This window comes from Vicia villosa, unplaced genomic scaffold, assembly GCF_029867415.1.
Source record: "Vicia villosa cultivar HV-30 ecotype Madison, WI unplaced genomic scaffold, Vvil1.0 ctg.001632F_1_1, whole genome shotgun sequence".
Taxonomy (NCBI): domain Eukaryota; kingdom Viridiplantae; phylum Streptophyta; class Magnoliopsida; order Fabales; family Fabaceae; genus Vicia; species Vicia villosa.
This window is the reverse complement of record NW_026705679.1, coordinates 73,924-91,688: the sequence shown is the minus strand read 5'-3', so window position 1 is coordinate 91,688 and position 17,765 is coordinate 73,924. Positions and strand designations below refer to the sequence as shown.

Genomic DNA, 17,765 nt, shown 5'->3' with positions numbered 1-17,765 from the left:
ATTTCTTTACTGCCCCAGATGCGCCTAATAGGCGTAGACGAAACCTACCAGTTATTCGATGGGAAGAAGTTACTATAGACCATAATCCTTTGTTAGGACCAAATGTCGAACCACCACCCTTAAATCAGATACCTTTGATCCAAAGGGGCGAAGGGAGAAATATGGGGGCAAGGGTCGAACAACAAGAGGTCCCAGTAATGTAAGAACAACCCAGGAGAGTCATAATGGTGGATCGAAACCAAAACGCGGATGAAATGATACATATGGTTAGGAATGATAATATCATGATAGAAAATAACTTGACTGCCATTGTCGAAAGGATTATGACACAAAATGGCCTTAACACAGGATTTAGAAGACCAAATTACACATCTCCTATAGCAAATTTCATTGTACAAACTGAATTACCAAGGGGCGCCAAAGTCCCAAAATTCACCAAATTTGCTGGAGATACAAGTGAGTCAACAGTCGGACACATAGCCAGATATTTAACAGAGGCAGGGGACTTGGCTAATGATGAAAACCTTAGGATAAAGTATTTCCCAAGTTCTTTAACCAAGAATGCTTTCACTTGGTTTACTACGTTGCCTCCTGGTTCGATCGATGCTTGGACCCATCTGGAGAGATTGTTCCATGAACAGTTTTACATGGGGCAATCGAAGATCAGTTTGAAAGATCTGGCTAGCATCAAGAGGAAATTCACATAGCCTATAGATGATTATCTAAATAGGTTCAGACTTTTGAAGTCTAGATGTTTTATTGTAGTCCCTGAACTTGAATTGGTCGAAATGGCCGCTGGTGGCCTAGACTATTCGATTCGAAAGAAACTAGATACCCAGTATGTGAGGGATATGGCCCAACTTGCAGATAGAGTTCGATAGGTCGAACGTCTAAAAGCCGGAAAAGCTAGGGCTAATAAAAATCATAAGAAAGAGAGAATTACATACGTAGGGGCAGAGGAAGAAGAACTTGAATATTTTCCAGATTTCGACAAAATTGAAATAGACCTGGCTGAATTAAAACAAGCTCCCCCATACTCATGCAAATTATTAGTGCCTTCGAAAGGAGGAGATATAATAGAAAATGAAAAAAGTGATAAATATCCAAAGAAAGCATACACCTTCGACATAACGAAATGTGATGAAATATTTGATCTGCTTGTGAAAGATGGCCAATTAATTGTGCCTCCCAATGTTAAGATTCCCCCTTCAGATCAAAGAAAGAAACGAGTATTTTGCAAATTCCATAGTTTTTTAGGACACAAAACCTCACAATGTGTTCTTTTCAGGGATATGATACAAAAGGCAATCAAAGAAGGCAGGTCGAAATTTGCTGACAAACCAAAACTGAAAGTGGATTCGGATCCCCTCGATGTGTCCAACACAAATTACACTGAGCCGGTTTGCATGGGAGATGTCAACATGGTGGAAGTAAGGGATCATGCTGAGATACCAACTGTTGAGGTCAAAGAAGATGTCGAAGGAGCTCTTAGAGAGGATGAATACTATGTGTTGGTCGAAGTCCCAAAAGAAAAAGATTCAAATCTTTCAACTGAGGTTTCGACAAATGCATAAATGGTCATTTCCGAAGAATTTCAGGCTACTGAAGGCCAGAAGATTCCAGAGGAAGAACTAACTCAGGCCACTGAAGGATTGAGAAAGGAGTTCGAGAAAGTCCAAATAGCTGAGGAAAAAATCGAACCAATAAACATTGAAGGCTCAAAAAAGGAATTCGAATAGGCCAAAACTACTGAAAATAAGATCGAATTAACTACTGAGGAGCCTAAACCAATGCCCCAACCTGAAATTTGGGATACTTTGGGACAACCTAGTGGGAAATATGATTATATGGTGAAGTATTCAGCCCCAGAGAGTTCGAAGATTCCACTCGAGAGTATCAAGCCAACGGGTTGGGAGGATCCTGTTTCTGATGACAAGGATTTGGATGTAAACACGGTGAATGTTGAACATCCTTACTCAGAGATGGAGTAATTAGAGAGATGTCTGGAAAGAGAAAGATACCAGGAAAGGGAAGGTTATGCCAGGCGAAATGCTGGACTGAAGGAATACCTCATGGAATGCCATAGGGAGAATGATGATATGCTGCTATGTCCTCGATGTAGTATTATCTGTAATCCAAGAATTGATGCTGAGTTTGAAGGGAAGATGAGGGTTCGAACAAGCGTCAATTGGCGCCAAGACAATCAACTATTTAGAGTGTTTCCAAGGCCAGGCGAAGGCCTTCTGGGTTTTTTGCTTCGATGTTACAAATAAGGGATAAGATGTTTAATGTGTCCAAGATGCTCTGCCATTTATAATCAGCAAGTGGCTCAGAATTTCAAAAGAATCCCCTTTGCCACATGTTGGAATCACAGGGAAAACAACCTGATGGGTAATGCATTAAGGATAACAATGGCCATGTTCAGAGAAGGCCAGATAGTCCATATCCAAAGGAGGCTCGAAGGGTGACGTTTAAAGTTCCAGCTGAGGTACCAACAGACAGATGGCTGCATGTCAAGAATGACAAAGGAAAAGACAGGAGCAAAGGAAATGACAAGGGTGGACGACACATAATAGCCTACAGAAGGCAATTCAACATGGCACGAAGGGAAGAAATAAGACTCGAAAATTACAAAGGGAAAGAACCCATGTCTAGGTCCCAGTGGCGTAGGTACCAAAGACTTAAGAAAGTTGGAAAAAAGGGTATTTTGACCAAAGAAGCTGCTTCGAGCAAGGAAAGATGGGAATCAAGCACCAATAATCCTACGTCGAATGACCAGCCTGGTGGCAAACCCCCAGTTAGCAGACAGTTGTTCTCAACAAAAGCTAAAACAGAACCTGAAGATTACAACCCAAGTCCGGTGTATGACGAAGACATGCTCACAGACACTTTCGAATCTGAGGGTGATTCTTCTCTGAACAATAATTGTAATATGGTGTCTGTACTGCCATGCGAATTCAGCAGGGATACAAAGATCGAAGTCTGTGAGGAGGATGATGCTGTCGAGATGACAAAACATAAACCTATATGCTATTATGTGATGGATAATGGTGTTGTCGAACAACAGAATGCTTTCTTCGAATATCCAGATATGGATATGAAGAATCATTTGAAGCCTTTGTTCATTAGGGCTAAGATTGGCCAGTATGGAGTAAATAATTTTTTGGTCGATGGAGGTGCTGCAATCAACATCATGCCACACCTCACACTGAAGAAATTGGGAATGTCTGACAGTGTGATCAAGCCTCACAACATGGTGTTGTCGAACTACAAAGGGAAACTAGGGCATACCATGGGAGTTGTCCAGGTGGATCTTATGGTAGGTTTGGTTTCAAGGCCTACAATGTTCATGGTGATCGAAGCAAAGCCAAATTACAATTTACTATTGGGTAGAGAGTGGATCCATGGAGTGGGTGTTGTGCCATTGATAACATGAAAATATGTAGTATATGTTGCCTTTATTTACATAAATTAAGTTGGTATTTTATATTATTATTTTATATTATTTTAGTATTACACAGGTATTTCTAATGTTTCAGGAAAATATCAGGAATTAATTGACCAAGTATCAAATGAAGAAAAATCAATTGAAATTGGAAGATTTTATTAGAAGGGGTGCCAAATGCAAGAAATGGGTGCAAATGATAAAGAATAAGATATTGTCCTAAGAGTGGACCTGGCCCAAAAACGTGACCCAAATAAAGGGAGACGATCGTCTCCAATGACAAGCAATAGATGAGACGCACGTCTCAAGTATTAAGGAGGAAAAAGTCAAATGGAGACGCACGCCTCCTAAGAAGAAGGATTCAATTCCAACTTGCAACGGGTTGGAGACGCACGTCTCAAACTTCATGGTCAACATGGAATGATCGTGGCAGAGAGAGAGAAGGGAAAATAGTGATCATGAATTAGCTATAAAAAGGAATCCAAGTGAACTTTGCAAAGTTCGGAATTTTCTAGCCATAAACTTTACCTTTTCAGCATTTTTATTTCAAGAACAGCATTTTACTTTGAGCTTCTGTTTTCATTTTCATTTTACTAGTTTTAGTTTTAAGCCGAAATTATTTTCTCACAACAATTTCTACACCGGAAATTGTTGTGTACTTTTCACTGATCTAACCTTACGTTAGATCTAATTGCTTTTCATTCTTTGTTTTATTTTTCTTTCGATTCAAGAATTCCAAGAACAAACCCAATCGACTTGTGGTAGGGTGTTCCTGTTCAAATACTTGAAGATTGAGACTTGTTTGTGTTTCAAGATTTAATTTAATTTCTGGTTCTTATTACTAGCTTTATTTACAGAATTAATATTTTGCATGATATTATCGTTATGTTGACATCTAGTATAATACCGTTTGTTTCATTATTGTTCGATCTGGTAAATTATATCATGTCTGGCTAAACCTTTTATATCGGTATGTAGAGTAATTTAATATTGGGATCCAAAAATAATCGGCCATAATAATCTAAACTATTTTTGAGAAGCAAATCCACTCTTTTCTGATTAAATGTTTAATATGAATTTATAAAGGTTTTGAAAATCGATAAACGACGGTTTTAGATTTGAAAAGCCGACTAAGGTTAATATCAATAGAGCGAGAGTTTGAGGTATTTTAATCGGATAGTAAACATTTAACATAGGTTTTAATATCAACGAGAGCGTATTACGATTTATTAAACTTTATTTTTATTTTCAAAAATTGCTTTTAAACCCTACGGGATAGCGAGAGCATACGTTAGGGAATAATAGCATAATTCTAGTCAACAGAGCGAGAGTTTGAGACATGATTTTTAAATAGATAAAGTTTGCATGAAAAAGAGATTTTATTTAAACCAATTAAGTTCAAAATGTGTTTTTAAGTACCTAACGGGTTAAGTGACAGCATAAATTAGGATTAGATCACGATCAATTTAGGAAAAAGAGAGTTTTACAAAAGAGGTCTTTGATTAATTGGTTTCGAATAGAGGATTTGAGTAAAATGATATTAGGCCAGTGAAAATTCGGATACCCCAAGTTAGATGAAATACATACCGATATTAGCTTATTATTATTGTTTCAATTAGATCTAAGTTTTATATTCCCATTAATCCCCCAAAAACAGATATTCATTAGCCTTAGCTATATATAGTAACTAGGATAGCGGTAACTTGATTATAAGTCCCTGTGGGATCAATAATCTTTTATATTACTTGACAGGACTGTGCACTTGCAGTCTATAGATTTTGTAGTCATATAAAGTCGCAATCAAGTTTTTTGCGCCGTTGTCGGGGACTTATTTTAAGTCGATACCGTAACTCGTCGTTACACCGTATAGACCAAGGCATTTCTTTCCCTTTTCTTCCGTGTATGCCAAATACTCGCTCACCAGGCGAACCTTTGCATATACAAATCTACGATATCGAGCGTTATCTTAGAATAAGACGCCGAATTCAAGAATATCGTATTCTTCATAATCTTCCTCCGATTACTCTTCCTGAAGTTCCCGAGATTGTCGAAGAACCAAAAATGGCCGAACCACCTTGACCCCGTCCTCTAAAGGATTTCGCAGTCCCGTCTCAAGCGGAACCTCATAACAACATTGCCTCCCCTGCTATCAACCGAAACGATTTTGAGTTGAAGTCTTCGCTCCTGTCAGCCGTTCAACAGAACCAGTTCTCTGGTGCTCCGACTGACGACCCAAATCTTCATTTGTCAGTGTTTGTGCAGTATGCAGACACTGTAAAAGCGAATGGCGTTAACCCTGAGGCGATATGATTACGTCTTTTTCCTTTCTCTCTCAGAGATCGAGCTCGTGCTTGGCATCAATCTCTTCCTTCTAACTCAATCACCACTTGGGACGAGTTAAAGAGAGTCTTTTTGGCTAGATATTTCCCACCAAGCAAAACTGCTATGTTGCGAGCTAACATCAATGGTTTCAAGCAAAGAGAAAACGAATCACTTTTCGAGGCGTGGGAACGTTATAAAGACATGCTTAAAATCTGTCCCCACCATGGTATAGAAGAATGGTTGATCATTCACACCTTCTACAATGGTCTCTTGTATAACACAAGAATGACTATAGACGCTGCAGCTGGTGGCGCTCTAATGGATAAACCGTATAATGAAGCCTATCAGCTCATCGAAAGCATGGCACAAAATCACTACCAATGGGGAAGCGAAAGAGCTACTATGGAAAAATATCACACGAAGGGCGCAATGGTTGAAGTGAATAGTTTAGACCAAGTTAACGCAAAAGTGGAAGCCCTAACCCAGAAGTTAGAAAACCTAACCACAACTCCTGCAGCCACCGTGGCTCAAGTTGCTCAAAACTGCGATCTATGTGGACTTTAGTCGCACTTTGCTCCAGAATGTCCACTCTTAACAGGAGCTCCAGCTGAGCAAACGAATTACGTACAGGGAAATCCTTATAGCAATACCTATAACCCTGGTTGGAAGAATCATCCGAAATTTTCTTATAAGAGTAACAACGCTTTATATGCTCCTGGGCAAGCTCCCTCTACTCCACCCGATTATTCAAAAACTCCTAATCATCCTAATAATGGTCCTAATACTTCCAACGTTCCTAGGAAATCAAATCTCGAGATTATGATAGAAAGTTTCATTATGTCTCAATCTCAAATTAATAAGGGTTTTGAAAATCAAAACATACACACTAATGAACAGATGAAACAAACCAATGATCAGCTAAAACATTTATCCAACAAAATTGATGCATTAGCAACTCATAATAAGACGTTAGAAACTCAAATCACTCAAGTAGCACAACAGCAGGCGGCTATAGCTGCCCCAGCTGGCTCATTTCCTGGACAACCTCAACCAAATCCTAAAGGACACGTAAATGCTGTAATCCTAAGAAGTGGAACCAACTATGATGGACCTGCAGATCCTAGGATTGATAATTCGGCCATGAGACAAAACCCTATCAAACAAACAGAAAAGAAAGATAAACTTGAGGAAGAAAGTAAGAAAGATACTGATAATGAGGCCGTTGAAAAAGAAGAACCTTATGTGCCTCCACCTCCTTATAAACCACCCATTCCTTATCCTCAAAGACTAGCTAAGACTAAAAACGTAGGACAATTCAAAATATTTGTAGAACTTCTGAAACAATTAAATGTTACAATTCCTTTCACAGAAGCAATAACTCAAATGCCATCCTACGCAAAAAATTTAAAAGATATACTATCTAACAAGAAAAAGTTGGTTTATAACGAAAATGTTACACTTACTGCTGAGTGTAGCGCGATAATTCAAGATGAGATGCCTCCTAAACTCAAAGATCCTGGTAGTTTCTCTGTACCTTGCGTAATTGGAAAATTTGTCATCGATAAAGCCTTGTGCAATTTAGGAGCTAGCATCAGTGTAATGCCTCTATCCATATGCTCAAAACTCGATATGGGAGCATTAACACCAACTAAAATGTCTGTTCAACTAGTTGACCGTTCTGTCAAATATCCTGTAGGAATTTTAGAGAACGTCCCTATTCGAATATGACAATTCTTCATCCCAACTGACTTTATAATTATGGATATACGAGAAGACGCTACCACACCTATTATTTTAGGAAGACCATTCTTAGCAACTGCAGGCGCAATCATTGATGTAAAACGAGGGAAATTAACTTTCGAAGTAGGAGAAGAGAAAATTGAATTCATCCTTTCCCAATTTCTTAATACTCCTGCGATAAATGACACTTGCTATTTTATGGATATCGTTGATGAATGCATAAAAGAATCAGAAATCGAAAATACTGAATTGCTTGACGAATATTTAAACGATAATCTCAACCAATGTCCAGCTGTTACACTCGATCCAACACAAAATCTAAAGAAACCATCCTTAGACCTCAAAACACTTCCTAAAAATCTAAGATATGAATTCCTAGACATAGATCTCGAACGACCCATTATAGTAAATGCGGAACTAGGAAAAGATGAAATTGAGAAATTACTACATATCTTAAGAAAATATCCAACCGTTCTAGGATATAACATTAGCGACCTTAAAGGGATAAGTCCCCCGCTTTGTATGCATCGCATAATGATGGAAAAAGACTCCAAAACATCTAGGGAACATCAGAGAAGATTAAATCCGATAATGAGTGAGGTGGTACAAAAGGAAGTATTGAAACTGTTAGAGGCTGGAATCATTTACCCGATATCCGATAGCAAATGGGTTAGTCCTGTACACGTAGTACCAAAGAAAGGAGGTGTAACTGTCATAAAAAACGAAAAAGGTGAAACCATAACTAAACGTGTCGAATCAGGTTGGAAAATGTGTATCGATTATAGAAAACTTAACAAGGCAACTCGAAAAGACCATTTCCCTTTACCTTTCATAGATCAAATGTTAGAACGTCTAGCTCGACATTCTCATTTCTGCTATTTAGATGGTTATTCAGGTTTCTTTCAAATACCAATTCACCCCGACGACCAAGAAAATACGACCTTTACCTGCCCCTTTGGAACCTTCACCTATATACGAATGTCGTTTGGCCTGTGTAATGCTCCTGCTACCTTTCAAAGATGTATGATGGCAATATTCGCCGATTTTTTAGACAACATTATGGAAGTATTCATGGACGATTTTTCCGTATGCGGACAAAGTTTCGAAGAATGTCTAGAAAATCTTGAAAAAGTCTTGGAACGATGTGTTAAAGTAAACTTAGTACTAAATTGGGAAAAATGTCACTTTATGGTCCAAGAGGGAATTGTTCTGGGACACATCATATCCAACAGAGGGATTGAAGTAGATAAAGCAAAAACCAAAGTCATTGAAAACCTTCAGCCTCCGAAAACTATTAGAGAAATCAGAAGCTTTTTAGGACATGCTGGTTTTTACCGACGGTTCATAAAAGATTTCTCTAAGATAACTAAACCGCTAACGGAATTATTAATGAAAGACGCTGAATTTATCTTCGACGAAAAATGCTTAGAAGCATTTAAAACACTTAAACAAGCTTTAATCTCCGCGCCTATCATGCAACCACCTGACTGGAACGAACGCTTCGAAATAATGTGTGACGCAAGCGATTATGCTGTCGGGGCTGTATTAGGACAACGAAAAGATAAAAAACTCCACGTCATATATTATGCAAGTAGAACCTTAGACGAAGCACAAATGAATTAAACTACAACTGAAAAAAAACTTTTAGCCGTAGTATTCGCGTTAGATAAATTTTGTTCTTACCTGGTGGGATCTAATATAATTATCTATACAGACCATGCCGTTATTCGCTACCTTTTAACAAAGAAGGACGCTAAACCAAGATTGCTAAGATGGGTTCTTTTACTATAAGAATTCTATTTGGAAATTAAAGATAAAAAAGGGACCGAGAACGTAGTAGCTGATCATATTTCTAGACTCAAAAATCTTAAACCCGAAGAACTCCCAATAGATGATGAATTCCAGTACGATAAACTAATTTCATTAATTGAAGAAAACAAACCAGGTCAGCAAGTAGAAACCATTTTGGCTTTCTCATCTATTCCTTGGCATGCAGATTTCGTAAATTATTTGGCCGCAAATGTTCTACCACCCGATCTCACATACCAACAAAAGAAGAAATTCTTCCATGACCTAAAACACTACTATTGGGATGAACCCTTGCTTTTTCAAGAGAGGACCCGATGGAATTTTCCGTCGATGTGTCCCCGAAGAGGAAATCGAAAATGTTATCACCCATTGTCATTCCGCACCATATTGTGGACATGCGAACACGTCTAAAACTTGCGTGAAAATTCTATAATTTGGCCTTTTCTGGCCTAACCTATGGAAAGACGTATTCGCTGCCGTAAAAAGATGTGATCGATGCCAGCGCACAGATAACATATCTCGGTGCGACGAAATGCCACAAAAAGGCATTTTAGAAGTAGAAATTTTCGATGTATGGGGAATAGACTTCATGGGACCATTTCCATCCTCTTTCGGAAATAAATATATACTCGTCGCAGTAGACTATGTCTCTAAATCGATCGAAGCTATAGCGCCACCAACAAACGATACCCGAGTAGTAATCAAACTTTTTAAGAACATAATTTTTCTACGATTCGGTAGACCAAGACTCATAATTAGTGATGGTGGATCTCATTTTATATCTAAAATATTCGATAAACTGTTACTCAAATATGGCGTTAAGCATAGAGTTGCAACACCCTACCATCCACAAACTAGTGGACAAGTAGAGGTCTCTAATCGTAAAATTAAACAAATCTTAGAAAAGACTGTTGCGATATCTCAAAAAGATTGGTCTATGAAACTACCTGAAGCACTATGGGCCTACCGAACCGCATATAAAACCCCTATCGGAACTACCCCGTTTAAACTCGTTTATGATAAATCGTGTCACCTACCGGTCGAATTAGAACATAAGGCCTACTGGGCCATTAAAAATTCGAACTTGAGTTATACATTTGCCGGAGAAAAACGAATATTAGATATAAATGAATTAGAGGAACTGCGCCTAGACGCGTATGAAAACGCAAAAATTTATAAGGAACGAACGAAAATGTGGCACGACAAACGCATAGCAAAGAAAAAAATCACAAATGGCGATATCGTTTTACTATTTAGCTCTCGTTTGAAATTATTTCCTAGAAAATTACGTTCTAGATGGTCAGGTCCCTACGAAGTCGTTAACGTATTTCCAAATGGAGCGGTCGAAATAAAAGGCAAAATTAATGATTCTTTCATTGTAAATGGAAAACGATTAAAACATTATCATTGTGATATAAATGATGGAAAATCGCAAATTTTACTTAGTGAGCTCTCCGCTCAACCCGAAAATTAAAACCATTGCTTCTGTCGAGCTTACAACGTTAAATAAAGCGCTTTGTGGGAGACAACCCACAATTTATCTCATTTTTATTATTCCGTCTCCAGTTTTATTTATTTACTAAGAAAAACAAATAATATAAAAAATTGTAAAAAAATATAAATAATAAGAAAACAAAAAAAATTAATCAGCCACTTGATGGGGCCAATGGAGACGCATGTCTTCTTTGGAAGGTTCAAAGTGAGACGGTCGTCTCACCCCACTTATCCACATCACTAACTTGGAGACCCTCGTCTCCTATTTACTAGGCAAGTGGAGACGATCATCTCCTCTCCTATTCTCACGCAAAGAGAGACATGTGTCTCTAGAAAAACTCAACAACCCAAAAAAATCTCTAACAAATGAGACGAGCGTCTCGTGAAAGAATGAAAAGTGGTTTTTCTTGAACAAATTATAAATAGGAGATCATACGCATCAAGTGTCACACTTTCTCACAAAACAGCTCCATAATATTTTTCGTTTTTCAAGTTACTATTAATGGCGCAACCCGATCATGCCGTTCTTCGCTTTAGAGGAGAAGTCCAAAGGAGACGATATCAAAAACTAGTTGCGAGGGAGATGAACCGTAGCTATTGTGTTTCGAATGTTGCTATGGCCAAGCTTGGCATTCAAGACAGTGTGCTTTACCTACTCAACCAAATTGGGTGGGAGAATGCACACATAATCAGAGGAACCTATGCCACTTGCCATAGGTTAACCTTGGAGTTTCTTAGCTCCCGTGTTTATCTACCTCAAGTTGGAGAAGGCACTAAAAAGGGTCGTATCCAGTTTCGAATCTTCAACAAAGAGTTTCAATTCACCATCCTTGAATTTTCAACTCTCTTGGGTTTCCCCACCTCTCCTGATACCTGCACCTCCACTCAAGAAGAGCCACTTAGCTATCGCGCTTTTGATTTTTTCTAGGCCGCTATTACTAATATGGATTTTCCTGAGGAGAACGAATTTCAATGTGAAAGGATCCATAACCCAACTTTCAAATACTTTCATAGGATCCTAGCTCATACTCTTTTTGGCAAACCAGCAAGTATCACTGAAGTCTCCCGCGATGAGCTGTTTATCATGTTTTGTGCTGCGCAAGGGCGTCCGGTTAATGGTGCAACATTTATGCTGGCTAACTTCGACCCACTCTTACAAAATGAGCACGCACCCATTCTGATTGGCGGCCTAGTTACTTAAATTGTGAACATTATCGGAATGAATCAACCGATGCGTTTCTATAGGCCTAAGTTCGGCGTTGCATCTATGGATATCGAATTCTGCTTCAACGTCAAGATTATAGGTAACCTTGGTCCAACTCAGTTTGACCTACTCATTAACAACCAAGTCGCTAACCTCTTTAAGCTCCCAAGTCCAATGACTAGTGTCCACGACAATAAGAACTGGGTGTACAACTTGTATGGAATACCTGAACGCACCACTGAGGCTAATGAGGAATATGAGAATTCCAATGACCCTTTGCGAGATGATGAGGAAGATCCTGAAACTCCTCTTGGATACCATGATTTTCCACCGCGCCATCACACCCCACAAACTGCAAAATCTTCGGATTACCACACCTCTGTGAATGGCCCACCTCCTATGGATCACGGTACGGTTATTCACGTAATACAAGAAGAGCTCCAACCCATGAGAGATGAATTCACCACTCTGCGTAGCGATTACTATAGCTTTATGGATGTAGTTTGTAAACAGATCCAAGACCTCATCTTTCTCATACGCTCGGTGATACACGTAATACAAGAAGAGCTCCAACCCATGAGAGATGAATTCACCACTCTGCGTAGCGATCACGGTACGGTTATTCACGTAATACAAGAAGAGCTCCAACCCATGAGAGATGAATTCACCACTCTGCGTAGCGATTACTATAGCTTTATGGATGTAGTTTGTAAACAGATCCAAGGTCTCACCATGAGGTTCAGAGATTGGTTAGGTCCCTAGAGTCATTGGTTGTTGTTATACCCCAAAATTTGCCCACATATTTTTCAAGAAAACTCCAATCTGAAAATTAAGAGTCTCATATAATCATGGATTTTTATTTCAACAAATATCCTGACATATGAAATACTTAGTTTTTAGAATTCTTCTTACAGTAATTTGGCTTGCAGTTGAATTTATTCTTAATCAAACGCCAAATACTGTTTATTACTTCACACATGCTATTTATTTATTTACAGATAAATAGTACTGACACAATTGGTACAGAGTTAAATCTTTTTGCAGGCGCAGAATCAGGAAACTCAGACTGTACTGGTAACAAGTAGATTATTATTATCTTTTGTTTCCCACTAATTTTTGTACTATATTCCATTATTTTCAAAAATCTTTTCAAATCTCTTTTTCAAAAATCAAATCTCTCTTTTTCCCAACACTATCTTACACTTTCTTTCAAATCTTATTTCCACTCAAATTTTCCTTTTGTACGGAATCTCATCATCCCCAAACGTCTCTATCCTTCTTTCCATTCTATAAATACCTCTCATTTTCTTTCATAAAATCTCACATCAAATTCTAATTCATCTCTCAAATTTCCAATTCATAATCCATTTTCTCTTCTTCCCTGACAAGAATGGCAAAGTGGATAGAGACACTGTCTCTTACAGTCATCACCATTGCTACGGTGATCATGACTTTCTTCTGCCTGCATAGTCCTGAGGAGTGTGGACCTGCAATGGTTATGCTCCCAATCATCTACATGTTATTGTTCATAGCATGGGTTATCAATCGTCATTCTTAAAATTTGCCGTATTTCTTATTTCTAAAACGTACCGTTTATTCGTCGTACTGTTCAATATAGTATGTAATATTTATACTGTCAGTATTAAATGTTGTACTATTTGTCATAATACTGCTTAATTACTAAGATAATATTTTGTGTGTTTTCTGCCAGTCAAATATTCCTATTCCTGTGCATTAAATGATTTTCAGGGTTATTATCGGTAATTTTGCCCGCATACCGTAAATATTAGTTATTTATTATGTCTGTGTTTTTCTAACAAGTCATGTAAATAAACTTTCATTTTTCACATAAAAACATAAAACAAAAACAACAAAAAAAGAAAATTAACTTTGACTGTTGATTTTTCACTCTAACTGCTGTTTCAATACCTGAACAGTCAGTTGACAGCCAAACTGCTGGCAGTACAATTCTCAGTGTTTTGTACCATCAATCAAATCAATCTTTCACAATTCAAAATTCCAAGATTTTTGTTCAAGAAGTCTTCTGAATATCACGCGATTAGCAGAGACTCAACACTGCACAAAAATCAGGTACGCTTAACTGTCTCCTACATAAACAGTCCCTGACTAGGGTTTTCTTGTTTTTACAGGAGAAACAAGTTTTTGAGAGCTCAAATGGATTTCATATACATCCATATATCTCAAAGTACCATCATACAAATTTTCAAACTTCAATTCACTCAGACGCACCGTCAGCAGCTCAAACAGTCAACAGACGACCCGTTTGACCAAAAAAGTCAACAGACAGTCAAAAATGAAATTTTTGGTCAAAGTCCATATTTTGTCAAAGGATTCATCATTTGATCATTGGATGATCATAATTCATCAAGGAAAGATCAAAAATCAACAAAACCCTAAGATTCAAAATTAGGGTTTTTGCCTGAAAAGTCAACTCAACTTTGACTGGTCATAACTCTCTCATCCTTCATAAAAAAAAATTCAAACCAAAGCTCATTTTGAAGGAAATTCAATTATCTTTCAAATGCCATTGATCCCATGGTCATTGGATTCACCATTTGAAAAATATGATCAAAGACATTACAGGTCATTTTCAAAGTCAACAAAAAGACACTTTTTTCAAAAGGACACACAAGGAGCATCAAAAATCATTTTGACATGAGACCAAAGACATTGGTTAGAGGACTCTTTGAGGTTTCTAAAAAGTGCAAAATCTCCTTCATATGACAAAAATTGAAGGATTTACACCTTGTTGAAGTTGGCTAAATTTTGGGAAAATGCATGAAATCAACATTGCTCAAAAATGTATTTTTTCCAAATGGGGCCAAGTTTTCAGCATTCAAACATCATTTCCATGATGATATGGGCCTCCCACGACCAAGACTAAGCCCACATCATTTTTTATCCATTTTTGGCATAATTTTATCTTATTTTAAGATTAAAATTAAAAAGAAAATGAAATGGATAAAGAATAGCTTGTATTCCAAGCATGACTCATTCAACTCTGTCCCAAAGCAAAGTACAGCAGAGGAGAAGAAGAAAATCAAGCCATGGTGGCTTAAAGGCAAAGCTACCAATGTTGAAAAAGTCAAGATTCCAAAAAAACTCATCAATGCTTTTGGCTTAGTTTCTAAGCACTCTAATGCTTATAAATAGGCTATAGCACTTCAGTAATAAAGGAGACAGAGATAGAGAGCAAAACTCTTGCTTGTAACACACTTGTAATCTCTCAAAATATTCAAAGAATTTTGAAATTCGAATTCCAAATTTAAGTCACTTTCCATTCAAACTAAACACTCAAACACGTTCCTTGAGCTTCACTGAACATATCCAGATCATTTGCAAGCTCTGAAACTCCTTGAATCAAACGCTACAGGTCTCGATTCATCCAAACTAAAACTGACTTGTGTCTCATAACCCAAGCATATCTAGCACGATGTAGACATATATTTGAACTTGGTGTGGTGTGTAGATCATTTCTGGAGCTTTAATTGAGTTTTAGATGCTTACACACGAAGATACCATTTTAGGGTTCTTAACCTAAAATTTGGGATCCTCTGATTCAGGCAAAATTAGAAGAAACCAATGACATATTTGAACTCAGGGGACGATTTTAAGCTTAACCATGGTCTCCTAAGTAATTTATATTGCTTGTATGAAATTTTGACATGTGCAGGTCTTGTAGCTACGGACGAAAACCGTCACTAAAGGCTTTACCTACAGTTGCAGAGCCTATAGCAACGGAGAGAGGAAGAAGATGAAGGCGTGGCAGGCTCTGGTTGGCCAGAATGCGCGCGCCAGCTTTTATTCAAATTCTTGGATCCTGTGTTGCGCTGTCCATACTTTTGTCATGCTCCTCAAAATCTGAGCCCTCTGATTCACTTCCAATCAGATCCAACGTGCCAGATCTCTCACCACACCATACTCCTTCATTGATTTCCACACAGGATCAGTATCCTTTTTATTTTCTATTTTATTTTAATTTCTTTGTTAAATTAATTAAAAATAGTTTTAAAAATCCAAAAAATACACAAAAAATATTTTTAAACTTCTAAAAATATATATTATTTTCTGAAATAAAAATATTTTATTTTCTTCAAAATTTTAATATTTTGCATAATTAATTAGTATATATTTATATATTTGCTTTTTAATTATTCTAACCAATCAAAAAATCATAAAAAAAATTGTTCTTTATATAAAATATTGTTTATATATTATAAACTAATTTTGTACATATTTTGAATAATTTTCTCTCTAAGTTTTAATTATTTGTATAATTATTTGCATAATTATGTATTAATTAACTTAATCAATTTCAAATCAATTTCAAAAATTCCAAAAAAATTAGTTTTGTTTTAAAATTAATTGACAAATATTTTGTACATATTTTAAACTTAATTTCTAGGTTTAAATCTATTTTCATCTTTTTTCTTCATTTTAATTTAATTAATCATGCATTAATTATAATTAAAACCAATCATAAAAAAATCCAAAAACATGCCTTTTATTTCTCTTGCAATTTAAAATTCCTAGATAAATGTATAGGATGTCAAATTCATGTAAATAGGCTAGTTTACATTTTCCGCACAATCGATGTAATAGCGTAGATTTACTTTCCGCACTTTACATTTCCGCACTTTAATTTCCTGTAAATATAAACTGCGTGTATGTCAAAGATAAAATTGAACCGTTAGATCACTAACTTCAAAGATAAAATATTTGAATCCAATCACAATCACATTTGCACCTCTTAAGGTAATCCCTTTCTCATTCTTTCAAAATCAAAGTCAAATTCTACTGTTTTGAGTACAAAATCGAACCTTGCTTTTATATCCGATGAAAGGATAGATTTTTAAAGGAAATAGGATAAAGACCTTACAACTCAGGGTAGACCTCCTAGTTTGCTTGCTCAAATCAAAACAAACAAAATTCTCATACACTGTTGTTTTTCAAAACTATCCAAAAAAAAAAGACAATACTTTGTATACGTCCAAACACGGATTATTACAAAGTTAACGTTCTTTTCAAAAACATCTTTCGAAAGATAAACAAGCATTTTGTATACATCCACACACGGATCATTACAAAATTCAATTTACAAAACTATTTGGGAACCACATATGGGCAATTTCAGAGCAATTGAAAAGTGATCGAAAAACAAGTGAGCTAAGCAAACTTAAGAGCCCATGGATAACCATGGATACAAAGGGTGCTAACACCTTCCCTTTGTATAACCTACCCCCTTACCCAGAATTTCTTAAAGGTCTTTTTTCTGTGTCTTTTATAAACCTTTCCTTAATTGGATAAAATAAAAGGTCGGTGGCGACTCTGTGATATTTTCAGAAATGCGAAAGCATTAAAAAGAGTCAGTTCACGTATCTCTCCAGAACAGAGGTATGGCCCGGATTAAAAAACGGAGGTCCACAGAACTGGCGACTCTGCTGGGGATTTACTTTCAAAAAACAAAATGTTTTCAAAAGGGGTTACCTTAAGAGAATAGATTACTTCGATGTTTTCAATTGTTTGACTTGATTGCTCTATTTTTCAAAGGTTTGCTTGGGTATTTTGCTTGTGTGAAAGATTCTAACCCGAATCTCGAGATACCTTAAGTATATGACAATAGACCAAGGAAACTGTATGGCATGTACCGATACGGTTGATCTGGTAGTCATCGTTAGTGCGATACTTTGGTTTATACTGATGTCCCTTGAAAGCGATCAAGGAGTATAT

General features: G+C 37.0%; 1 protein-coding gene across 1 annotated transcript; it reads left to right on the top strand.

Annotated features, from left to right (window-relative positions):
- The first annotated feature begins 224 nt into the window (after positions 1-224).
- LOC131636100 (uncharacterized) lies at positions 225-1,739 on the top strand. Its single transcript, XM_058906753.1, has 4 exons — positions 225-666; positions 766-838; positions 1,289-1,556; positions 1,599-1,739. Exons 1-4 carry the CDS (start codon positions 225-227, stop codon positions 1,737-1,739), a joined length of 924 nt encoding a protein of 307 aa, XP_058762736.1.
- Positions 1,740-17,765: the final 16,026 nt, after the last annotated feature.